Raw genomic sequence first — 27,263 nt, 5'->3', positions numbered from 1 at the left:
CCTGACATTTCTTTGGGGTTAAATGTCAATGCTGTATTTACGGCATTAGGCTTTGGTACTGGGGATTATTCTGACTCCAACACTATGAATAGTTCCATGTCTAATGGAAGAAGTATGGGTCATTTGTTCATTGATGTAAGAAGAACCTCTTTTTGGCAGCTAAACCAATTATGTTTGTTTCCTATCCAAATAAAGGGAAAGACATACATGCTTTTCAAGATAATTCAAGTCATGGGCATAACCATTTAACGGGTTCTTTAAGAAAACCTCATTTTTAGATGGACTACACAAGACAGACTAACCTTTTGGATTCTCGGTCATATTCTTCTCCAATCCATATATATGATTGACAGGCCAACAGAGAAGTAACATCGAGTTCTTGTACATCGTGTGTTGAAGCCAAGACAATTTCATTACAGTTCGCCTACAAAGCAGAGTCAGTAATTTGAGCAATTTCACTAATTAAAAAAAGTACAATCTTTATAATGACTAAAGCTTTTACCTTATTAATGGAAAATGCCATGATCATATCCGATTCCTTATGAATGATTTTTGCCTTTCCACCTGGATAGCCCAGGTCAGCTTCAACCTACAAAACGTTTATTGACAGTTTCAGTTGTCATGTAGCAATGCGTGAGACATACACACATTCCACAAAATTTAAAAGAAGGATAAGAAAATGTAACAGCAACAGCAAGAAAAAAAGTACCAGTAATTTTAGTATGTTGAGACTTAGCTTTGGAGTTAGCTTAAATTCTCTGATGTCCTGTAATCACCCCAATTATAAAGATTTCCATTGGGATACTGATTAACTGTCATGAAAGATGGCTAGCATAGTTTTCATTAGTATTTGTAACAGCAATATGCCACTTGCATCTCTTCCAAAAGCGTGCAGACACTGTGGTAAGAATGTGTGTGCATCAGGAGGCACAGAGTGGAGGAAAAAGACATTAAGACAAAGGAGTCATATAAGAAATTAAACATTTTAAGATAGGGTGCTGAGACAGGAATAAGGAAAAGTTGGAAAGAACAGAAAGGGACAAAGGAGATGGATGAGAAAAAGGTACACTGGCTTAGGGTCAAAGATGATGGGAAGGAAAGAAGATGCAGAATTGAGGAAAGACAAAACCACCATGTTTAAGGACAGACTGGAAAGGGGGAGACATGAAGATGTCACAGGAAGAAGGAAAGAAAAGCATCGATGCTTAGGAAGAGCAAGTTGGAAACAGTGGAGAATTTCCTACCCCAGGCCACTGAGGTGTATGGGAGCAATGAGCATTCTGATTAGCCAACATGGTTAGTACTAGAGATGAAGGTTAGCTCCTTGAACTCTGAGAATGAGCAAAGTACAAGAGCATGGACTACTACCTTGCTGCGGGAATCTTCCGCTACGCAGTTTTGTTTGACCTGTTCCACATGTTCTTCTACAGACTAAATAACACCACATGTCACAAACACAAAACACATGCATGAAACGAAATTATAAAAAGAATGAAAAATTTCAAAGTGAAATGGTCAATCCATAACTTAAAGATGGTAAAAATGAATGTGTAAACTTTCCTTTCAAAAGCACAAAATCAAGAAAGAAAAACTGAGTAAATATGATGTCTTCAGATGAACACAAAGCAAAGCAAGCAAAATTCAAGTTAAAGTGACTATTACATATATAAAGATTGTTTCAAAATAAGATGGCTAGCATAGTTAAAAATTAGTTATTGGCGTACCAGTTATGTAACTTAAAATCCTAACTTACACTGCAATCTCTAAAAATAAGACCTACCTGAACGAAAAGATGCATTCTATACTACATAGATTCCTATCTTACAGGGGGTTACTCCAAATACAAATTAAAACTATTTCTGAACGCAGATTCAAAGTACTGAATTATTTCACTCTTACTCATAAGAAATATATCCATGAAGGAGGAGTCAGGGATTAGAATTCCCATCAACTGTTTACTATAATCAAATTTTTCTCCTTATATGTAAAGAAATATTTGATAAAATGGGGCACAGGAAAGAAATCACATAAACAGCTTGCTCCTGGTTGATGACAGGGTCATTAGGGACAGCTACGATCAGAAATAATAGTTGTGGAAACCTGTGAAGGTTTGGTCAGAGCAACACACTCCTCCTAATACCTCTTGAAGTGACTGCTTCACTTTTAGCCAAAAAGGCCAAATTCTCTGTGCATGCCTTCAGCGACTGCCCAGGGTTGCTGCGGTGGACAATGACAGAAAGGCAAATGTGTGCAAGGCCCACTCAGCAAAAGCCAAACTGCTGAACGACCTGTTTGCCTTTAATCGAGTAGCTGAGTTTGCACCATTTATTGATTTTGCAAAAAACTGTCTTATAGAATATTCTTCTTTAATATATTCAAGGAGTAAAAATATCTTCTCAGAATATATCTAAAATTTCAGCATTTCTCAGGAGAATTTTCTAAGTAATTTTTAAAAATGAGGCAACATTTTAGAATTTTTAGGATTAGTTTGTCAATCAATTTACTGAATTTATCAAATTTTCGAGTACCAAAATCCCATTTAACGATTTAAAGAGATAAAACACTCTCACTGAGTGGGTAGTTTTGATAAATGTTCCATATTTCTGAGCTTAATGACCAGTTTTTATTTTGTCTTAACAGCTTTAACATTTTTTCAATTTTTTCCTTAATGAAAACAAATTTTCAGCAGATCTGTGCTATTCAGTACAATAGCCATTAATCATATATGACCATTTAAATTAAACAAAATTAAGTCACACTAGCCACATTTCAAGTGTCCAGTAACCATATGTGGCTGCTAACTATTGTATAGAACTGATAAAAATTTCCATTATCACAGAAAGTTCTACTGGATAGCACTGGACAAGATAGTAATTCTATTCAATAATTTGAAATTCAAAAGGTACAAAAGGGGTACATGATAAAAATTCTTCCTCCCATCCAAAGTCCCACCACGTACTTCCCATCTGTGGAGCCAACCAATGCTTACAGAGCATTTTAAGAAATGTTCAATTTATCTGTATCCCACCTCCCTCTTCATGGAGACCCTCTGCTGTTAGAAAATTTGAAGAGAGAACACACAGCATGGGCTGCTGATCCCAAGAACACAGAGACTAAGGGTCAGGAAAGGGAGAGACTTAGTTAAAGAAGAAAGAAACCTGAGGGAACAGATCCTGAAGGACAAGTCTGAGGGTCCCAGCAACCCAGAACCCTGGCTTCCCACAGCACTCCGAGGCTCTGACAATCCAACCAAACCACCACTACAAACCGCATGAATAATTAAAGTATGTTTTCAATCAATCATTACATTTAATAATCTGAAGAACTAAACACTCAAAAAAATTGATCCTTCAGTGAACTGGCTTTCTGGGAATAAGAGAGTCCTAACTGAGCAAATATCTTTTATGTTAAACCTATTTCTTAGATTTCTAGACCTTATTCTACGGAATTTGGACTCAGCATCACCACAGGAAATAAACAGTCGACTGAACAAAAGAGAATTTGACTCTACGATTTCCCTAACAAAACCCAGCACACCGATGATTTCAATACCATCTGGATCTTTTGTTATCGAAAAAAGCTTCTAAGACTCCAAAGAATCCCCACAGCTCATTTCACCTACTTCTTCATTTAGATACATAATATTAAATCCATACAGAAAATAAATGACCATTCACAAGGGCTGACCACAATTACCATCTAGATATGGGTGACTAACGAAAAGAATGAATCGGGGAGGTTCTGCCACTCCAGGTATGGGGGGAAACGGAGATGCAGTTCTGTATTTTACCTTGGGAAACTGAGCCATGTAAACTGTCCCTCTCAGCTTTCACTTTCCTAAGTGAAATATAATTCGTTACTCTTTTCTCATAGATTTTGTTTACCATATCTTTAATCTCATCTGATACTCTACTCTGAACACTGCCCGTTACCCTCATTAAGTAGCCTGGTATGTAGGACTGATATGCTCATAGAACAGATCTGTGTACCCCTCATTTAAGAAGGAAGAGGCAACTTTTAAGTTCTAAAGTCCTAGTCTCCCAAGTTCCTGATTCTTCTTGAACCCTGTATGGCATTACATTAATTTATATTCAGCTTAAAAATCACTGTGCAAAGCAGAACCTCTGCCTCACTTTGTAAAAGCAAACTTCCTTCATCTCGTATTGGTATTTCTGTAGTTTATTCTCCTTCACAAAATTATCCTGAATTTCTTGCTTCTAAAGTTTATCCTGTTCATTTCTAAGTGCTAAATAAATAAGATGCTTTTAAAGGGCTATGTTAGATTTCCAATTAAATGATTTTCAAAGAATCATCATATAGAGTACACTCATTTATATATTAAATTACCCAAATCATCCATCACAGTATTTAGTATTTGTAAAAGCCCAATGGCAAGTATTGCACAAGAAGGACCAACTTTCACTTAGTTATATATGATTTACCAAGGGGTCTATGTTGGCTTCATTGTTCTAAAATGAAAATTATAAGATTTTATCTTATAAAAGAGATTCACTGTAGTCTGGTAAATAAACTATTATGCATAAGGTATGAAAGATAGTAAGTTCCAACCAAAAAGTGAATCAAGCACTGACTTCATTAGAAATGTTAAAACTAAACAAAAACTACACAGAAAAATTTTTTTCAAAATACCTCACTCTGTTTTCTTTTCTTCGTGAAAATATATCTAATAAATGTCTCTTGAAGGACTTCTTGTTTAACGAGGAAATGCCAGAGTCGTTTGACTGGAAGTGCAGAAGAATCCCGGGATCTATGAAAAAAAAATTAACGTATCTTCTTTTACTCTGTAGAAAATATGCTTCATATTTGCAGAAACTTTAAAAAAAAACCCTCCATTATCTATTGCAAATAAGTTACATTATTAAGCTCAATAAAATTTTATAATTTATTTCTCTTTTAATTTTTAGTTCTTTTAAAAATCATTCCTTCATCCAGCAATTAATTCTCTAATTACAGGTTCTCTGAATGAACAGGTTGAGCTGAGAGTCAAAAGAAGTTCTTATTATTCTTTTTAAATTATATTGTAGGGTTGGTTCTGTTGGTTACATAACATCACCAATGACTATAAAGTCACAGATTTCATTTTCAATAGCCCAACTAAAAAGCCTTGCTCTTTCAAGCTTATCAGCAATACTCTTAATTATGGGACAGGTGCCTCACAAAAGCATGTTGCTTATCCAAAGGACAGGCAGGAGGGCAGGTAGAAGTTCAAAACATCAGTAAAAAACCTTAATATGTTTATTGTTAAATTACTGCCAAAATGTCAGTAGCACCTTGTTTGCACATGTAGATTATTCCAAAATATTTCTGTATAAGTTCTTAAAATAATGGCAAAAATATAATAAATTTTTTCTGATTATAAAAGTAATAAGTCTATTGAATTATAGGTAATACTGGGAAAAATGCTTTCTATGCAGATTGCTAATGTTTTCCTTAACATGTAACTACTAGAAATAGAACCACAGGTTCAAAGTTATGAACGTTTTTATATAAACATAATATGGGCACATTTTGCCAAACTATCTTCCAAGGAAAGTTAAACCAGGTTATACTCTCATGAGCATTATGAGAGCATCCTTACTTGAATGGAGTATTTTCTGGTTCTAGCATTGCTTTATTTCGAAGAATAGCTGGTCCGGCTCCTACTGAAAGGTCAGTTGGGTATGTGTTGATATAGTTAGGGGGTGGACCTTCAAACTGATCCATTTTCTCTTGCAAGATCTGTTCCCAGTTCTCCAAGTTTTTAATCACAGCAATGCCTAATGGTGATGTCACAGGCAACTCTAAAAGGCGATAGAAAATATCTTGTTTTGATTTAAAAAAATGGTGATCATCCACATATTTTAAAAATCTGAATTTTTAGAGCCAAAACCTCTGAAAACACAAATAAATCTGAAAATGTTAATCTTATACTATTTGGATTCTTAGTGCTTTTAACAAAATGGAAGGCCAGCTCTCTAAAATGAGCTGAGAAAATATATAGCTTCTCTGGTCTAATTTCTTGCTTTTTCTTTCAACCCTCTGGGTAAACAGTGGTTCTTGCTATGAATTAAAATCATGGACTGGGACCTAAAAAACACAAGACCTCATAAAATCTCTAATTTTTAGTACCAAATGCTCTTTTACATAGATTTTCGTGACGAGAAACTTGATGCTAATTTATTATATTTAAGAACATTACTTACTTACCAGAGAATTCCAACCCAGCAATGGGAAAGAAATTCTTGACATTGTGAAGTACTAGCTTAACCATTGTCAAATGCAGAAGAGCCCAGCTGTTCAAGGAAAACAAACAAATAGATTCTCCTTCACTGAAAATAACATCAGGAGAGAAGCATAGTAATGATTCCTGTCAATTGCTTAACCCAATCTCCAACCCAGAAAAAAAGCTGTTTTTTTCTAACAACCTGAACCTTTGGATACACTCAAAAAATAGAAAATATGTAACAATATGTCACACTTACAATATCTGAAAATTAACTAATGGAAAAAATTTACCACATAGTCACATGGAATCTAATAGCATATCAATGAATGTATGTTAAAGTTCTAATAGCACATCAATAAATTATGTATTTTTTCTCACTAAAAATGTTTGTTTCCCCTCTACATGTAAGCTATTCTTTGAAACTAGATGTGAAAGAAATACGCTGTCTAGAAATTTACCTCAAAGGTACAGAATTACTAACCTGAAAATGGAAGTCAACTCTTGTATAAATTCATGATAATATTACTTAAAATTACTAACATCAGGATTTTTTTTTTTACAAAAATAAAGGAGAAAATCCTTATTTACCTATAAGAATTTGGATCTTGGTGCTCTTGTATTTGTGTATCTGAAAAAAAAGCATCATCTTCTTCTTCATCACTATGAATGCTTTCATCAGAATCATATATAACACCACTATCAGACAAAGGGAGAAATGGCTGCAATAAAAGATAAAGTGATTTTTTAAATATATAATTGGGTTGTTTTTGTCCTAACTTAATACTGAATATTTTAAGTGGTGTCTAAGTAAAAATATCCTTTCGCAAGTGATACTAGACCTAGAAAAGTCAAGAAAACTAGGCAAATTCCATAAAATACCTGAATAGCTAGATCCAACAGAAATATTTCTGCAGCATTAATTACAATAGCCAACTTATGGAAGCAACCCAAGTGTCCACAGATAGATGAATGGATAAAGAAGATGTGATAATACACAATGGAGTATTACTCAGCCATAAAAAAGAATGCGATCTTGCCATCTGTGAAACATGGATGACCTGTAGGACATTATGCTAAGTGAAATAAATCAGACAGAGAAAACAAATACCATATGATTCAATTATATGTAGAATCTAAAAAACAAACAAACTGGGGCGCCTGGGTGGCTCAGTCAGTTGAGCTGCCAACTTCGGCTCAGGTCATACCAGGGTCCTTCTCCCTCTGCCCCTCCCTCTGCTCATGTGCTCTCTTTCTCTCAAATACATAAAAATCTTTAAAAAAGTAAATAAAAGTAAAAAACAAACAAAAAAACAGAAACAGAATCATGCAGAGAACAAACTGGTGGTAGCCAGAGGAGTGGGAGATGGGCAAAATAGGTGAAGGGGATAAAGAGGTACAAACTTCCAGTTATAAAATAAATAATTCACGGGGATGAAAAGTATAGCATAAGGGAATATAGTCAATAATACTGTAATAATGTTGCATGGTGACAACTGATAACTACACTTATTGTGGTGAGCATAACATAATGTATACGATTTCTGAATCCTTGTGTTACACACCTGAAACTAGTAGATCATCCTATGTCAATTATACTTCAATAAAAAATAAAATGTATATGACAGAAATATTAAAAATCAAGCCTTTTTCTTATGTATCAACATAACTAGTGAGAAAAGTCTAAAGAAAAAGGACACACTGAAAAACATAAATACCAAAGGAAAAAGTTTATGAAAACGTTTTTGTCAAAGAGCTATAGTGAAGGAAACCACAAATCCTTCTAAAAGCTATATAAGGAGACCAAAACATGTAAAACTATAATTCTTTACAAGTTAATTTACAGGTTTTAAGTTAATTGCAATAAAAATCTCCCTGGGGGGGGCAACTGGGTGGCTCAGTCGTTAAGCGTCTGCCTTCGGCTTGGGTCATGATCTCAGGGTCCTGGGATCGAGCCCCACATCGGGCTCCCTGCTCGGCGGGAAGCCTGCTTCTCCCTCTGCCCCTCCCCCCACTCATGCTCTCTCGCTCACTCTGCTCTGTCTCAAATAAATAAAATCTTTAAAAAAAATAAAAATAAAAATGAACTGTAGTTATTCAACCCAGAAGCTGCCTCATCATTCCTATGTGATGCATACATAAGAATTAATAAAATAAACACATACAAAGCTTGTGCTCCTCACACGCCTTACCTTTGCAACAAAATAATCCCACATACTAAGTTCAGGAGGAATAAATTTTTCTTTGTAAGATGGTCTCTCTGCAGGCACTGGTGGTGGGGTAGCATCTTTTACAGGTCTTCCGGGGACTAGCATTCGCATGTTAAATCTCCTACGGTGTTTATCTATGTCTTCAGAAGGAACAGGAGGTGCTGAATAAAGATAGAAGAGGAAAAATAAAAAACAGCATTTATTTTCCATTATTAATTCAAAGAGTTCAAGTTAACTTTTCTTTTCAACCTACTCTTGCCATGTTTTAGTTTAGCCTAAATTACTTCTATCTGTGCTTCTAAACTTTCTTAGTTACTGCATCCATTTTCCAGCAATCATGGCAGAGATGCAGATGAGGACAGAGCATCAAAGAATACCTTGCCATGAAGCAGCCTGTGTGCTACACAGAATATGGATTAAAGTAATTCTATGTATAATGCATCAAATAAATGGCATATTCATTAATGCTTAAGTGATTATTTCTGGCTAAGCAGTTCAGGAAAGATTCACGGAAGATGTAGCATGTAAAGCACGCCTTTAAAAAAGAAGGCAGAAGCTCAATGTGCAAACAAGGGGCAAGAGAAACCAGTGACTAAAGGTTTGGATGAATGAGGATGATAACAGAGAGAATAATATGGAGTAAGCATCGCTAAGAGAGTTATTTAAAATGGAGCCAGGAGGACACTGAGGAAGTGGGGTTTATGCGTCTCCTGTCTCCAATTCTTGTAACTACTGTTGAACTCCACTAAAGCCAAGGCAACTGCTGCATTTAGAATGGACATAAATGGACTTTTCACCTAGCACTAGTCATAGCAACCAATCACATACAGATTAGGGTAACTGTAACTATTACAGTACCAATCACATCTCCTTCAAAACAATGTATGTAAATTCCCTGTTTTCTCCTTAAAAACTGTAGCCTCCTTTGTCTCTCCAGAGCATGCTTTCAATTTCGGTCAACTCTGTGTCTCCCAGACTGCAATCCCAAAGACCCCAAATAAATGCACACATTTTATTTTGCAACTTGTGATTTTGTCTTTCTTTTTTCCCTGGTCGACAAGGAGTAAACTACTTTTGCCAGACAGGCAGTAGGGAGGGGGAATAACAAGAACAGTCCAGAATTGGGCTAGGACAGGGCTCTGGATGTGAAGCTGGGAGCTTATCCTATGGGCAATCCTCACTAACACTTCCTGAGCTAGTCACAGGGTGAGGTACGGTTTGCTCGGTCAATGAGACAGAAGATGGAGGATGATCACGTCAGGAGGGCGAACTAGGATGGTGGATAGTCAAGACTGAGAAGAGTTATATATGAGGAATACAAAAAACAAACATCAAAAGGATTCAGGAACTAATTGGACAGGGGAAGGCCAGAAAGTAGAAGTCAACCCACTCTTCTCTTAAAACTCTTTACAGGAAATCATAATTCTAAAAGATTTTATTTATCTGAGAGAGTGAGAGAGAAAACTCATGAGTGGGGGGGAGGGGCAGAGGGAGAAGCAGACTCTTCCTCCATGAGTGGGGTGTCTGGCTTCTTTCACTTAGCATATTTTTGAGCTTCATGCTGGTTATAGCATGTATCAGTACTTTGTTCCTTTTTAATGGCTGAGTAACACTCCATTTATGTATATACCACACTTGGTGTATCCACTCATCATTCTTGATGGTAACCCATAATTATCTTTCAAGTGGACTACTGCAATAGCCCCCTTCTTTTATTCTTGTTGCACAGTCTATTCTCCATACGGCAGCTAGAGTAGGCCCTGTGAAAACTTAAATCAAATTAGGTCACTCGTGCCAGTAAATTTCCCATCTTTCTTTAAAACAACAACTGAAGTCTTTACCATGATCCATGAAATCCATTTAAATGACCTCACCCCCAGCTTGTTGTCTTACCCTATCTCTGTCCAAACTTCCCCAGCTTAAGACAGCCACTCTGGCCTCCTCTGTAGTTCCTAGAAAATACCAAACTCATTCCTACTTCATGACCTTGACACTCCCCTTAACCATCAGCTTGAAAGGGTCTGGCCTGATACACGCATGGTATGATCCCTGACTTGTCCAGAACTCTGATCAAACAGTCTCATCAGAAATGTGTTTTATCACCACTCTAGACTGTTCCCATACACTTTCCTTCATCACCCTCCACCGACTCTGCTTTATTTTTATCATGGTTCTTATCATAACTGAAATATTATTTGTTAATTTGTCTACTGTGTGTTTACCTCCACTAGATGTAAGCTTCATGAAGGTAAGGGATTTGTCTGTGTTATTCACCCCAAAGCCTAGAACACTGCTTGGCATGTAGTAGGTGTTAAGTGAATGCAAACACGAATGTGTACTCAGAGGTTTTAAGCATGGATGACTTGATAAATGAATTACCATGAAAAAATAATAGAAAATTCAGGAAGAGAAAGAGGTGATTTAAGGGGAAAACTTTCAAACTTAAGGTGGACTACAACAAGATAGGAACTTGATAAAGATGAAGAGTCACCCGCAAATACTGGGAGTGAAAGCAATGAAAGTGGGTAAGATCTCCTTCGCTACCTTGATTTACAGACTTACATTTAATTTGACCTTGGGCAGGGGCCCCCGGGTGGCTCAGTCAGTTAAGCATCCAACTCTTGTTCAGCTCAGTCATGAGATCCAGCCCTCCATTGGGCCCCATGCTCAGTGGGGAGTCTGCTCAAGATTCTCCCTCCCCCACTGCCCCTCCCTCCCCTTGCACATGTGCTCTCTCTAACAAATAAGTAAATAAATATCTTTAAAAAAAAATAATTCAACCTTGGGCAGTAAGGACACAGATTAGAACCAGTGCCATTTAAACTCTTTGTGCCACTGATTCCTCATCTGTAATAAGATAATTTCTAAGGATAAATTAAGATAATTAAGATGTTTCAGCACCAAGATGGAAACCTTTCCTATGGCATCAGTCTACACCTCACCATATCCTACCATCTTAAAAAGTGGAATGAAAAACACATTCTAGTATATAAGGGAAGAAAAAAAAAAAGACAGAAAATGGAATTTCAAAAACCATAAGCATGACTGGAAAGGCTATCTTGCATATGACCATGAACTTAATCTAAAGCCAATTGCTGGTATATTCTATAAAGATTATTTAAATCTTCCTTCTCTAAAAACTATCCTTTTCCCTTTCCATTCCTTAACGGTCTCCTCACTTACCTTTACCTGTCCTCTATTTCTTTCTTATCCTCCTCAAATTTTTCCTGACTTATCAAAAACTGCTAAATGAAAACTATATTTTTTATCCAAACATGAGTTTAGTTATTTACTATCCTAACCAGAGTGATGATGTTTTAAACATCACTCATTTTCAAAATAAAAATTATTAAAACATTAAAAAGTCTTTTACTTTAACATTGGAAATTATTTACATTTACGTATGTTATTGGTATCAAATTTATCTTACCTGAAATATTTTCTGATTGCCTTTGAGGTTTCACAACAAGTTTCACTCCCCCTCCAAAAACAGCAGCCCACATTCGATTATTTAATGGGTGGGCTGCAAGTCGAAACAATTCATTGGAGGAATTTGTAGCTAGAGCATGTATCAATAAACTTAAGTAAACAGCAACAACAGCTTCGCACAACAAAATGTTCAATTTTGGCTGATCTTCATCTTGAGCTGAACTCAAGAGATTAATGAGTGAGCTCACACCTGTTAGGGTATATAATAAGAAGTATATCAGCAGAAAGCTCCAGAAGAAAAAAATCCAATTTTGTAACTTAACCAAAATTATGTATCTATATTATGTAATATATATCATACCCATAATCTGAGCAACAAAATAAATGATAGAAATGGATTCTAGCCTACGGAATGAAATAAGACCCACTGGTTTATACTAATAAATGAGTGAATAAATAAATGAAAAGGAGAGAAAGGAAAGCTCTTCCTCATTTCAATTTCAACTAAAAGTAGAAAGAATGATAGAAAATCAGAAAAAAATCACCATCCAGTAATCCCCACAGTAATATCTGATTCAGACAAGAATCATCACTGGATGCTAAAATTAGTGGGTAAGAGTATAATATTTTACATATCTCTTCAAAAGAAACTTATTAATTCAAAGAAAAAAAACTGCTTAACAAATGAGAAATCTGGCAGAAACTACCTTAACAAGTGGTCAAAGTTAACAGCACCAGGAATGGAACCAGTCGATATCATGTGCCTCTTGATAGTGCACACTATCTCTTTTGTGGTATCCTTGCCAAAAATACATAACCTGAGTCTAATATTAAAAAAAGGTCAGGAAAACCCACATTGAAGGACAGTCTAAACAATAACTGACTAGTACTCTTCAAAATTGTCAATCATGAAAGAAAAAAAAAAAAAGGAATGAAGAACTAGTCCATATCAGAGGAGATTCATGAGACATTACAACTAAATGTTACATGGAAGACATGAGTGGGACAACTGGTGAAATTTCTCAAAGATCTATAGGTTAGAAGAACAATATTGTATCAATGTTAAGATGCTGAGTTTGAAAACTGTGCTATGGTTATGTAAGAGAATGTCTGTTTTTAGGAAAGACACATTGATATATTTAGATGTAAAAGGGTATCATGTCTGCAACTTACTCTCAAATACTTCAGAAAAAATATATATGTACACACACACACAGTGGGGGAGAGAGAGAGAGAAAGAGAGAAGGATGAATGGTAAAGCAGGTATGGCAAAATGCTAAAATGTGTAGAATGTGGGTGAAGGCTATACAAAAATTCTTTGTATGTTTTTGCAACTTTTTGTAAGCCTCATTTATTTCAATAAAAAATTAAAATGAAGGGGTACCTGGGTGGCTCAGTCAGTTAAGCGTCTGCCTTCAGCTCAGGTCATGATCCCAGTGTCCTGGGATCAAGCCCCATGTAGGGCTCCCTGCTTCTCCTTCTCCCTCGCCCCACTCATGTGCTCTCTCTCTCTCACTCTCTCTCTCTCGCCCCACTCATGTGCTCTCTCTCTCACTCTATCTCAAAGAAATAAATAAAATCTTTAAAAAAATTAAAATGAAGACAATGTTTCCAGAAACTTATGCATAAGTGAATTTTAAATATACACTTTGAGTTTGTCACTTTTTTCTACTGCCACTCTTCACAACGATCATTAATGTGTAAAGTCAGAGTTATAAATCAAGTAGAGTAAAAACTAAATGACACAGCAGACCAGGAAAAGGTATGAAGAGAGTGGAGAAGGTTTGAAATAACTGATGTGGAGAATGAGAAAGAGAGCTAACCAGGGAAAGAGAAGGGTTGACAGAATGACAGAAGTGCCACAGAACGGTCACTCTTATCCCAACATACAAATTTACACTCGAGGATAATTGTAGCCTCTCTGATACATCTGTGAAAATATCTCTGTGATACTGCTCTCTAATTTAGGATTTCTAAGGATAAGGAAGAGGATGTGCTCACCCTTATGAAAGATGTTAAACCTTGTTTTTTTATGCTGGTCAACACAGCTGGGTTTTGAAGCCTTAACTTTCTTAGTCTTCAGACAACATTACAGTACTTAAGAATTCCTAATCCATGGCAGAAAACATCATCAAAAACAAATAAAAAACCATTCACCAAAACCACAAAGAACAACAATCAGGAAACCAGTTAGTAACTTTTTAAAATGGAATTGCCAAATAGAAGATTTAAAAAAAATCAAATAAACAAACAAAAGCATTTAAAATTCTCACCAGGCCATTGAGCAGGAGAAGAATTTGGTGTTGCATGTTCTTCAATACTTTCTGTCCTCAGTCTTCGGCGATCACTTAAAAGAAGTCCTTGATAAGCCATTCCTGTAAACTGGTTTCCTTCTGTTTGACTGCTAATACAAATAAGGTTCAATTATTTAGCATCCTAACAGAGGTAAAAAGCAATTGCACTTTATATATATTCCTTTTAGATGATTATCATGACATTTAGTCTTTTTTTTTTTTCATGTTTCAAGTTTTTATTTAAATTCTAGTTAGTTAAGGGGCTCCTGGCTGGCTCAGTTGGTAGAACATCGACTCTTGATCTCGTGGGTCATGAGTTCGAGCCCCACATGTTGGGCATAGAGATTACTTTAAAAAAAAAAAGAAAAGAAAAGAAAAAATTCTAGCTAGTTAACATATATTGTAATACTGGTTTCAGGAATATGACATTTAGTCTTTTTAAAATCTTTTTTAGATGCCACTTAATAATTTAAAATCTTTTCTAAATTCACCAATTTTTATTAAAAAAAATCTGAGAGTAAGAAGACTACTGTTGGTACTAGACTATATTAGAAAGTTTCAGGGTACTATTTTCTTGAATTTCTTAGCTCTGCAAAGTTGTGTGAGCTTACCCTTGAATTAAAATATGAACTAAAATCTGGAGAATCATATCTTAGAAGTATCTAATCCTAAAGCCAAATGTGCCTCAATATTTATTTCCTTCATCTTTGTGGAGCTGGGGAAAATATAAAAGCAGAAAGTAAAGCTAACTCCCTTAAGAGTCAATCATAGCATCATGGAACACTTCATCTAAAACTAATGATGTAATGTATGGGGATTAACATAAGAATAAAAAAAAAAAGAGTCAATCATAGCCTAAGGATGAGAAAATACACATTTTAAAATATTTATTTGGTGCCTTTTTAACCAGTGACTGATATCAAACAAGTTGTCTTTGATCATTAAGATGATCACAGTCAATTAAATAAATTCTTTTTTCCTTATTTACATGTCCAAGTCTTTGTAGTTACTTAGAGGGGGTGTCATTGGACTAAAAGCAGAACACGGGCCATTTTAAGGAAATAATTCCTTTTGCAATATCAAGTCTTCTCACAAAAAGCTGCTGAGGGCGCCTGGGTGGCTCAGTTGGTTAGTGACTGCCCTCGGCTCAGGTCATGCTCCTGGAGTCCCAGGATTGAGTCCCGCATTGGGCTCCTTGCTCAGCAGGCGGTCTGCTTCTCCCTCTGACCCTCCCCTGTCTCATGTGCTCTCTCTCATTCTCTCTCTAATAAATAAAATCTTTAAAAAAACAAAAGCTGCTGAATTTATAAGAAAAAATATAGACATGTTTAATATAAATTTAATGTGACTCTTTATATTACAAACTTTTCATTTATTAATATAATTCATTTAAATCTGGGTCATCTTTCCAAATGATTCAATTTCTTACTACTTACATTGCTCTCATCATTAAAATGCACAGTATATACCGATAAAGGTAATCTGACCTTTAGGAAAATTTAAACCATTAACTCTCATTGATATCACTTCCAAAGACTTTTATATTATATGTAAATGGGTAAGTAAAACTGATTTCAATAATTCTATGTAAGAAATGTACTTTTTGAGTTTTTTTTTTTAAGTATTTCCTCGTTCAAATGAAAACCAGTTAAACAGGAGCTAATCCAATTCTAAAAGAAATGGTTCTTATGGGAAAAACATAGAAAACTTCGTAAGTTATTCTGAAGAGTGAAAAATTCTTTTAAAATCAAAAAGACAGTGATGATGATAATTTCCCTTTACTATGTATCATGTTCTATATGCCTCTGTTGTTACTAGGTGACAGCTAAATTAAACAAACCTATTTTATTTCTCATTCTCTCTCATCTATTAGAGTATACATGGCAGTCGTATGTTTGAGGATTTTTCTGTCCCTAGGAAACAGAACTTTGATATAACTCTGGAACAGCTGACTGTTTTTGTCATATTAATAACTTAGCATGATTTTTTTTTTTACCTGTAGCTATGACTGTCACACAGTGCCTGGTAAATTGATGCAGAAAGCGATGCTGCGAGTGAATGAAGTGTGTGCACCTAAAACCAAAACAGCCAGTTACATTTCATACTAACATTTCTATACAACAGTAATATCTTACATATTAGAAAATGCCCAGCAAACGAGCATTATCCTAAACAAGACTGGATCCTGAGACTACTAACTCTACTTTAAAACTTCTCACCCAACTTAATATGCATGCCCACAACACAGCTAACTGATTCAGACACATCTTCATCAAATATTTACTTACTGTGAGCCTGAGCAAAGTGCCAATGTTCATCTATTACTGGGACGATTCTACTTGCTAATGGTTAAAGATTCATATTCCAAAAAAGCAGAACCAAAATAAGTATACAATTTTCCAAGCTTTTAAACTGCCTTACAAAATTTCCCTTGATGAAAATAAACACTTGATCTTATCAATAAGAATGAATTAAATGTTTAGCTATATCAATCACTGTGTGAAATGGCTGATTTTTCAGAAAACAAGTAGTTTACTTAGTACTTACGAGTAGTGCATACTCCTAAAATTTTAAATTTAGAAAGTTTAAAAATTATCAATATAAAAACTACATCCTAAAAAAACCCATACTGAATCAACATTTTCAGACTCATAACATCTTAAATTTTATGGGAACTTAGAAACAGTTTCATCCTCTTTGAAAGCCTTATCCAAATTTCTAGGAACTGGAAATGTTTACTTAGAATTTATATGCATTTAATGCCTTTTCTAAGTGTCCATATTCACCTAACAAATAATTTAAGTAATCTCTCCTGAAACACTAATACAGATTAATTCATGCTATGGATTCCAAGTCTCTAATAGGCTGATGTAACCAGTAAATCATGGGTCCTTCAGAAGAATGCACTACCAGAGGTCAAATGTGCCTTTTAAACAAAAGAAATAAAAAACAAAAAATGTTGGGGACCCGAAATGACATCAGCCACTGGAATTGGAAAAGTGTAGCACGAATTCACACAGGCTAGCACAGAGGTAGTCTCGTCAATTCCAAATCCTGCCAAGCTTCTCAGTGTTTTCTTGGGATCTCCCTGTTCTTAAGTCTTCAGCACAGGGTATGGGGTTTCATTTGGGGGTAGTTAAGTCTGTCAAAACCTTGATTGCCTCTAATACAGCAGAGCCTCCAACACACACAATCATCAAGGAAATAGTAGTGAGGATACTTTCTCTGGGATATTTCTGATCAGTCATGGTTCTCTCAAAGATACTCCCTGAGCTTATATTCTCATAATATCCTGGCATACAGTCATAAACATTTCTAAATTAATGGTTCATTTAAGGGGAATGAGGGATTTAAAGGAATATCAAGAGGCAAGAATATGGTCTAGAAAATTTCATAATCAAGAGTATTTGCCTGTCTCAAATTACTTTTCCATAAAGAGTCTTCCACGATCAGGACTGGGGACGTAGCACACGAAGAGCAATTTGAAATATTTCCTCCAAGTTCAAACCGGAAGACGAGTTTAACATATTTACCTTCTCAACGTGCACAATATCAACTGATCATAAACTTTACATTACCTTCACATCTTCAACACTGGGATGAGGTGGTGTTTTCATCTGAATAATAGTGTAAAGTATATCATGGATGTGATTATTTAGGTATAGTACAGGGTTAGCTATGACTGTTTTTGTTGAAGCAATACTTGCTGAAAGCAGAGGTAGGGTGGTGGGCAATGGAAGTGGAGACTGGAGCTGCTTCACTGTAGTCTCCTGTGGGTTACAGTGGATTATTTTTTTTTCAGAGTAGTTAAAATGGAGGAAAAAAATCAATTAGCAGTTACATGATAAATATACTGGTGACAACAACTGAATAAAAGCAGTAGGTATTTATTCACTCATTCTATGAAAATATATTGAGCACCCAACAGTATCAGTTGCTCTGCGAGATGCAGAAGATATAAAGATGAGCAGGACACAGCTGGGCTCTCAAGCTGTCAAGCCTACTCATAATCACTAAAGCTCTGATCTCCACAGACCCTGCAGAGCATAAATATCTGTCCCCCAAGAACGGAGGAGCTGGACATATTTAGGTTAACTAGTAAAAAGAGCTATTAAAATTATTAAAATAACTAAGATTGAAAACAAGAGTGAAATTCGTACCTGCTGTGATTCTTGTAGCAAAAATTTGAGTTCCATCCTTACGGAGGCCAGACCACCACCCTGGGCCCCATGAAGGCTACAGTAACTAAGAAACACTCTCAGGAGATCTTGGTTTTTCTGTAACCACAATTTTCGTCTTTCTGCATGTTCTCGTTTTGCCTGCAATCTCCGTCTTTCTATTTGGTGGCGCTCATAGGAACCTATATCTGGTTTGTCCATCATTTCTTCCTGGTCCAGAAGATCACTCTCTACCTTGGGATGTGTTTTACTGGCATATTCTTTAATAACTGATTCATGGTTACATATCTCATGCAAGGCAGCAATTTCCTTTTCAAGCCAGTTATAGAGCTGAAATCGGAGTTTTCCACCATCTACTTCATAACCTGTAGCGAGTGTTCTTAGCTCAGTCATAAGGATCTTTAAACAAGCTCTGAATTTTAGTTGCTCAGCAATCACATCAACTTCAGTGTCACCTTCCAGAGAGTCCTCTTCCTGAGGAGTCAATAACACATTAGGGTCTGAGGCTTTCTGATCTTGTCTGTCTGTCTCCCTGGCAACTGTACTTTTCATTATTAAACCAACAGCATCTTCTTCTTCCTCTTCCTCTAAGGCACTATCATGCTCTTCACCCCAATCAAGATTAAGAGGCTCCTCATCAACTTTTACTATTGGCTGGCTCCAGTCAAACTGTGATGAAGTGACATTAGACCAATCAATGCCAGAACTTCCATTGTCATCACTCACAGTCTTTGATTCTGAAGGTACATCATCCATCTTTTTAGGAATCGAGTCAGGCTGACCTTTTTTTGAAGGTAAGGCAGATATTTTGGTAACTTTTGTAATTTTGGAGAGTACCTCCAAAGCTAGAACAGGGCATCCAACTTTAAAATGAGCATTTGCAGTGGTAAAGAATAATTTTCTTTCTATAAGGTTAATTTTATCAACAAAGTTTTTTTCAGTTTTGAGACCTAAGGTCGCCAAAGTTCCTTCAGGGGAGGCAAGGTTTCTTCGAATAAGCAAAGGATGAGTTCGAAGGTAGTTGTAGAAACTAAACACCACTGGGTTACAAGATTTGATGGTAACTATAGAATTAAAACATACAATCACAAGGTATTATTATGTTAATTTGCACTTACATTACAAAAGAATAAATATGTCAGCATTTCCTCAAAATAAAGGATACTTAAGTATTATTTACATATTTATTTTTAATATTTCTTCTATTTTTTAAATGGAAAGAAAACACCCAAAAAATGTTTAATTGGTTCCCTAAAAAGGGAGGGAAGAATAGGAATGGAGAGGTCAGGAAACAAGCTAGATCTCTCTGAAAATACCTTGGTTTGATATATTTTATTTCAAAGCCATGTCAACATTTTATATAATTTTTTTAAAGATTTTATTTATTTATTTGATAGAGAGAGACAGCAAGAGAGGGAACACAAGCAAGGGGAGTGGGAGAAGGAGAAGCAGGCTTCCCGCGGAGCAGGGAGCCCAATGCAGGGCTCAATCCCAGGACCCCGGGATCGTGACCTGAGCCAAAGGCAGATGCCCAATGACTGAGCCACCCAGGCACCCCACATTTTATATAATTTTAAAAGAACAGTTATATTTGAAAAAAAAGCAACAGCAAAATTAAATAAGTGATTCTGTATATCAAGCTGGTAGCATAACCACACAAAGAGGAACTATAAAGTGACTTTAAAATAAGTAATCTGGCTGCACACCCTTACTGGGATATACATAAAAACAAAAATAACTACTCCCCCACAAAAAAAGCTTAAACTGTTCTCAGTAATCATGCTGCTGTGAAAAATTTTTGCATCATTATTCTGAAGCTATCATTACATATAAAATAACAAATATGTTAAGGCTATAAGAATTCAACCTTTTCATTATAAGACACAAATACGAAATCTAAAAAGAAATTTATAATCTATATTGAATTAAAAATTTCAGTGTGAATTTATGAATTCTCAGGTAAAATATATCCTAGCTCCATTCATTAAAACAGCCTAGACACAATGGCCAAACCTATAGCAAATGAGGATCCCTATGCCCAGGCTGTAGTCTCTATTACTCCCCATTAAAAGGAACCAGGATTCTTTGGAAGGATGGCCATTTCCCGGCCTGGGACATGAATTGTACAAGAGGAGCCTGAATCATCATGTCATAACAGAAAGCAAAGCTATCAAGGAATAGTATCAAAAAGATTCAAGAACTTGTAGAGGCTCCCACTGGTTAAAAATGAGATAATCTGAACATCCATAATAACCTACAATGGATTCAAACACAAATCTACCTATATTTGAGTTCAAGTAACTCAAATAAATATAAAAGCTAATTAGCTGCCTTGGTAGTATGTTAGTGAACCAAACTACTATTTTGAAAACTGGTAAAGAGAAAGAATCAAACATTTATGTTCCCTTCACTATGTATACTACTGGATTTCAGAGTAATCAAACAGCGAAGGGAGACGGTACTTCTAGAAAAGTATTCCAACTCATAAAGGAAGAATAAAATGACACAATTAGAATATCATCACTTTACAAACATTAATGAAATAAAGGATTTTGCAGTGATCACTGATGGCTGTTAATACAACAAGAGCAAAACAAGAAAACAATATGCATTCCCTGAAAGAAGTACTCCACGCTACCATAAAATATTTCTGCCAAAAATCCAATAAAAGCATCTAGAATCTTAATTGCCAATTTATAGGAAATATAGAGAACATGGGGGAAGAACACATGAAGTGACATAAAAGGGACAAAACAAACAAATTCTAAAAAGTGAGAAGCCACAAAGTAAACAATCTGACTTCTTTAACAAATATATTACAAGGGACAAGAAAAAGGAAGAAGGAAAAACTGTGGATCAAAGTAGACAAAAGAGGGCACCTGGGTGGCTCCGTCGGTGAAGGTCATGATCCCCGGGTCCTGGGATTGAGTCTGTTTCTCCTTCTACCCCTCCCCCCTGCTTGTGCTCTCTCTCTCTCTCTCTCTCAAATAAATCAATAAAATCTTTAAAAAAAAAATAAAAAAATAAAGTAGACAAAAGAGGCACCTCAACAAATCATAACATATATGCCTCATCTGAATCTTGACTCAAACAAATTGCATAAGATTTTATGACACAACCAGGAAAGTCTGAACACTGCCCATTGCATGATTACTAATCAAATTTTGTTACAGTGATACGTGTTGTGTTTAGAGTCCTTACCTTTTGGAGATTCATTGCAAAATATTTGCCAAAGAAATGCTATGCTGGAATGTGCTTCAAAATAAATCTATGTTGAGAATGGGAAGAGGTAAAAAGAATGGTGTATATATGACACAAAGTTGGTTTAAGTTGGTAACTACTGAAGCCGGGTGATGGATCCAGAGACTTTCAATATATTATTCACTCTTTTATATATATTTGCAGTTTCCACAACTGGGAAAAACTAGTTTTTAAAAATTAACCTAGAAAACATTAAGGAATAAAAAGAACCTTCCTTCTGTAAGAATGTGCACATTTTATTAAAATCACCTGGGAAACTCAGATACTTATTTTCCTTCTAAAGGTTTTACTTCCTTTCCTTTAAAATTTTTAACATTATTTATTAAAATATTTCTTCTTTATAAAGAATGTAAAAATGGGTCCCTAATCTCTTTATCCATGAAAGGGTTTTTTTGCATTTAAAAATAATACATAACAAAAAAATTTTTCAAGTTTTTATTTAAATTCTAGTTAACATATAGGGTAATATTGGTTTCAGGAATACAATTCAGTGATTCATCACTTACATATAATACCCAGTGCTTATCACAAGTGCCCTCCAAGTGTTAATACTCATCACCCAGGGGCGCCTGGGTGGCTCAGTTGGTTGAGCGACTGCCTTCGGCTCAGGTCATGATCCTGGAGTCCTGGGATCGAGTCCCGCATCGGGATCCCTGCTCGGCAGGGAGCCTGCTTCTCCCTCTGACCCTCCTCCCTCTCATGCTCTCTCTCTCAAAAAAAAAAAAAAAAAAAAAAAAAAAAATACTCATCACCCAATTATAACTACAGCAAGGACAAAATGCAAAGTAAAAGCTTGGATCTCCCCACACCTATTCCCCAAAGGTAACCAGTAACCAGTCTTCAGTTTCTTTTTTTTTTTTTTTTGAGAGAGTGAGAAAGACATGAGTGGGGGGTGGGGAGGGAGGCAGAGAATGTTAAGCTGTCTCCACACCCAGCACTGAGCCCAGCACAGGGTTCGATCCCTCAACCCCAAGGTCACAATCTGAGCCAAAATCAAGAGCTGGAGACTTAACTGACTGAGCCACCCAAGCGCCCCTGTATTCAGTTTCTTTTGATTTGTTCCAGAAAACAACAAAGGGAGAGGAAGAAGGAGACTACACCCAGTAGGTAAACGCACACACATTTGTGACATGCATATGTAAATAAAATGCAACAAGAATCACATTGTTCTGTATCTTACTTGTTTCACTTAATAATACAGCACATATTAACACATTGATCTCCTCATTTTCTAATGGCACACTATTTCTGTAGTATGGATATACTAGAATTCATTTAACTATTCTATTGACAAACACTTAGAATGTTCCATTTTCTAAAAATTATGGCAAAGAGTGCTTATAAATGCCCTCCAGACCCTTTTAAAAAATCTGAATTATTTGGGATAACTAGAAGTAAAGAAAGCTTATCACACAAGAATAAAGGTCCATGCACTAAACCAGTGTGTGCAACAGCCAAAATTCCTACTTAAAAAACAAAACAAACAAAAAAACACTGGCTGTATGATTATATGGAAAGAGCTACACAATGTGTAAACGTTATGTATGCTTCAGTTTAACATAATTGGTTTTTGTTTTGTATTTTTTCCTAAATAAAGATAAGTTCAGAAACAGCCTTCTTTTTTTTATTTTATTTTATTATGTTATGTTAGTCACCATACAATACATCATTAGTTTTTGATGTAGTGATCCACGATTCATTGTTTTCATATAACTCCCAGTGCTCCATGCAGTATGTGCCCTCCTTAATACCCATCACCGGGCTAACGGCCTTCTTTTAAGAAAGAAAAAGAGGGGCACTTGGCTGGCTCAGCCGGTGAAGCGTATGACTCTTTTTGTACATTTAAGCCCTACCCTGGGTGTAGAAATCACTTAAAAATAAAATCTTAAAAAAAAGAGAGAGAAACCCACAAATGTCCTACCTTGATGTTCATCATCCTCCTTTGGTGTTTGTTCCAATAATGTGTCCAAAGCTCGGGTATAATCTTTCATTACCCAATAGGCAAGACTACGCAGGAAAGGATCAGGATGTAATCTTTTGCAATCAAATCCTGAGCCATCCTTTTGGCAGCCCAGAATCTTCTGATTTAGGATGGATATATAAGTGGATGAAGTCTCAAATTCAGATTCATATAAACGGGCAATAACCATGGCTAGCTGAATATCTTCCATTTTTTCAAGACATACCTATAAATATTAAGAAATACTTATTTAATGATAACTACTTAGAGATATGAAATATTCCACTGATACCCTGAAATCTACCATTTATATTCTCATAGTGGTGAGGGTGTCCAGAGGTTGAGACGGTAAGTCAAGCAAATGACTGCTTGATAGGAGATTAAGGAATAGCAAGAAGAATAAGAAACTAGAACTTAGCAGCTTCTGGCCTAGAAAGATCATTTATAAAATAAGCATAAGACAAATATCAACATCACCTCAGACTTAGGTCAATTTAAATTAATAATATTCATTTTAAATTAAATATACTTACGACATTTGAATTTGTATATATCAGTTCCTTTTAATTCCCAAATACATTTCCACATAAACATAACTACTACTATTTTAAAAGAACCTTCTAATTAAATAACAACGTATGAAATAAAGTCACATATTCTATTTCTACTCTCTGTAAGTTTATATTCTAATGTAATTACTCATATAGAGAATTTGACGTCATTTCACGCAATAAAAGCCTCTCTCAATCAACATTTTTCTTCTTCTCCTGATTATCTTCTAGGTTAAACTTCCCATTTCAAAATCATAAATATTTGTTATTTTAAAAAGTCATACACCAGAGATAATTTTGAAAATATGACTAATTCTAAATGTAGAGAATTTCTTTTTGTTGGATATTTCCTATTTCTTCTAAAATGTATTATTTCCAATTATTTCTATTATTCCTTCACTGGTTTGGATTGTTCATAATGACAGTAAGTATCGAGGAGGAAGATCTCATAAACAGTAACATTCATAATTTCTCTCGTTTTTTAAAGATTTATTTATTTATGAGAGAGAACAAGCGAGCTGGGGTGGGGGTGTCAGAGGGAGAAGGAGAGAGAGAATCTCAAGCCAACTCTCTGTTGAGCATGGAGCCTAACGCAGGGCTCCATCTCAGGACTTGAGATCATGACCTGAACCTAAATCAAGAGTTGGACGCTCAACCGACTTAGCCACCCAGGTGTCCCCATAGTTTCTCTCTTAATCAGCTGCCAGGCGTTTATATCAAAAAATGCAAAGTTTTACCTCTTCATTCATTTCCAATACCTAAGACAACTATATTACAAAACAATACAAATAGCAATTTCAGTTCCTTATCTATGAATTTCATTTAGAAAAAAAGAACTTAAAGCAGCTGTCTACTCCAGAGGAGGAGGTTGTGACCTATACACACTTCAAATAGTTCAGAATCATAAGATGGCTAGGAAGAAAATACTCATAAGCCATTTTTTGCCATTTTTTGATACATATATACTTGCAATATTCCCTATAGAAAAGTTTTGGTTTATGTTTCACACCTGAATTGATTTATAATTTCGTTTATCACCACACCACTATTTAAGTTCAGTGACCTCTGTAGTTATTCTCTGTCCTTATAAACATAGGACAGAAAATTCAGTCTAACTGAACATAATTTAAAAAAGGCAATTCAGTATGTAGAATTATGTTGTAATGAACTTTACAAATCTGTAACCTAATTTACTGCACACAAGTTTTCTGATTTAAAAAAATTTAATTTATAATGCAAGTAATAAAATAAATTTCAGTATTACAAACTGAAAAAAAAAAAGAAAATTACAGTCTACTCTACATTTTCAGGTTTTCAATCTCCTACAAGTATCTCACAGCATATTTTCTTGTACCTCTATGGCATCTTTCAATGAACCAGCTAACAGGAAAAAAGCAGCAGATTGTTCAAAGCGCTGTTTTCCAAGTAAAGAGAAAGCATTTTTCAAAGCGGCTTTACGCCATCTATCTTCATTAAAGTTGTGGCTGAAAAATGTTGTCATCTTTTCATCATGCTGTGACCTGGGAACCAGAACACAAGTACCAGTGGTTAAGGGAAATCTAAAATATTGTGAACTCCTTGCAGAATATGTGAAAATAACCTCAAACATCCATCTGAAATAATAACTTCAGTGATAGGTATCTGTTATCAAGCTTCTCTTCACTTCTAATAAGGAAAGCTCAAAGTCCCTGTATATACATAAACAGGACACATTGTTTACTTTTCAAAGTGCTTTTATCAGCTTTTTTTTTTAACAACATCCCACCCTTTAGGTTAAGCTGAACCAATATTATACCCATTTTTTGCAGATAAAGGAACCAAGATACAAAAAAGTAAGCTCATCTGATCACACTCATATATCTAAGTGCTTTCAAAAGCATTAGCATCAGAAGATTTGCAGTACAATCTTCATTCTGCTAAATTCACGTTCATTGTTGAGGCAATTTACCTAAACAGACCCCACACTACTGCTTTCTTCTTCATTGAAAGGTAGAATAACGCAGAATCCAAGGCATCATTGTTCCTCTGAAAAGATGCTTTGGCAACCTAAATGGTAAATAAAATATTCTATTAAATTAACTATTTGATAAAAGAATTACAACCAATTAACCAACAATTAATGCTTCCCTGCTCTTACATGGCTGATGGTAACCATGGAGATGAGAAAAGTTGGCTCTATTCCACGATCTCCAGTAGCTTATAATATATGCTCTGAGAGACAACCATTTGTACTCCAGTAATTATAATAAAAATAATAATAGCAACTAGCAATTTTACTGATTACTTCCGTGTACTAGGCACCAGTCTCAGTGCCTTTTATTTATCTTATTACATCCACAATCCATGAGGATTATCCCCATTTTACATAGGCAGCAACGGAGACACAGAGAGGTTAAGTGAACTGCCTAATGTCACACAGTAAGGGGTGGAAAAGGTATTAGAACCCAGGTAGTAATAAAACTGTCACCCATACAAAACAAAAAACAAGGCAGAATATTCAACAGATGTGACCTTTTTCTTGAAAATTACATGTTACACTTCTCTTTTTTTAAGATTTTATTTATTTATTTGACAGAGAGAAACACAGTGAGAGAGGGAATACAAGCAGGGGTAGTGGAAAAGGGAGAGGCAGGCTTCCTGCAGAGTAGGGAGCCTGATGTGGGGCTTGATCCCAGGACCCTGGGATCATGACCTGAGCCAAAGACGCTTAACGACTGAACCATCCAGGTGCCCCAAATGTTACATTTCTTAATGTTTTGTAAAAGCTAAAATGCTAACTTCCATAGTGGATGTGATTTCACAATTTAAAGCTCTCTCAACTCATACTGATACAGACATCTGTGAATAAATATCAATTGTATATACACACATTTACTACAGACAAAAATAAGTGCTCTGGTGTTTTTTAAACGTACTTTTTTAAAAAAAACACATTCTTTTTTGGTATTTTGCCAATCAAATTTTGACAATTCTAAAGGACTGACAGACACCCTCTTTCTGGCATGTAATTCAAATACAGAAGGTTGAATCTCCATTATTTTCAAGAGCTTACAAATTTCAGTTCTTAGAAATTCCATGAAAAAGAGTCTTAATGAGCACATGACTGATAATCTCCTCGGAGCTTACAGCCAAAGTTGCTGAATTCATGCAGAATTAA

The 27,263-nt window shown here is 35.5% G+C and overlaps 1 protein-coding gene across 2 annotated transcripts in view; it reads right to left on the bottom strand.

The window, feature by feature from the left end:
* DMXL2 (Dmx like 2) overlaps nucleotides 1–27,263 on the bottom strand; it is a 148,472-nt gene that overhangs the window by 7,598 nt on the left and 113,611 nt on the right. The window contains exons 21-36 of one of the 2 annotated variants that reach the window (XM_045900074.3): nucleotides 26,055–26,152; nucleotides 25,461–25,626; nucleotides 23,517–23,781; nucleotides 18,317–19,398; nucleotides 17,735–17,926; nucleotides 16,153–16,229; nucleotides 14,136–14,266; nucleotides 11,864–12,112; nucleotides 8,416–8,594; nucleotides 6,815–6,945; nucleotides 6,208–6,293; nucleotides 5,600–5,801; nucleotides 4,651–4,768; nucleotides 1,369–1,431; nucleotides 503–589; nucleotides 303–424 (exon numbers count right to left, since the gene is read on the bottom strand). In XM_045900074.3, coding sequence (XP_045756030.1) covers nucleotides 303–424; nucleotides 503–589; nucleotides 1,369–1,431; nucleotides 4,651–4,768; nucleotides 5,600–5,801; nucleotides 6,208–6,293; nucleotides 6,815–6,945; nucleotides 8,416–8,594; nucleotides 11,864–12,112; nucleotides 14,136–14,266; nucleotides 16,153–16,229; nucleotides 17,735–17,926; nucleotides 18,317–19,398; nucleotides 23,517–23,781; nucleotides 25,461–25,626; nucleotides 26,055–26,152 — 3,248 coding nt within the window. The remainder of the gene's footprint in view (nucleotides 1–302; nucleotides 425–502; nucleotides 590–1,368; nucleotides 1,432–4,650; nucleotides 4,769–5,599; nucleotides 5,802–6,207; nucleotides 6,294–6,814; nucleotides 6,946–8,415; nucleotides 8,595–11,863; nucleotides 12,113–14,135; nucleotides 14,267–16,152; nucleotides 16,230–17,734; nucleotides 17,927–18,316; nucleotides 19,399–23,516; nucleotides 23,782–25,460; nucleotides 25,627–26,054; nucleotides 26,153–27,263) is intronic. The other variant, XM_045900075.3, reaches the window with a different exon arrangement.

The sequence above is a fragment of the Mirounga angustirostris genome, unplaced genomic scaffold (assembly GCF_029215605.1).
Source record: "Mirounga angustirostris isolate CCGP_5_RB_7025 unplaced genomic scaffold, mMirAng1.0.hap1 SCAF_9, whole genome shotgun sequence".
Lineage (NCBI taxonomy): Eukaryota > Metazoa > Chordata > Mammalia > Carnivora > Phocidae > Mirounga > Mirounga angustirostris.
The sequence above is the reverse complement of the archived record's forward strand: the minus strand, read 5'-3'. Positions and strand labels throughout refer to the sequence as shown.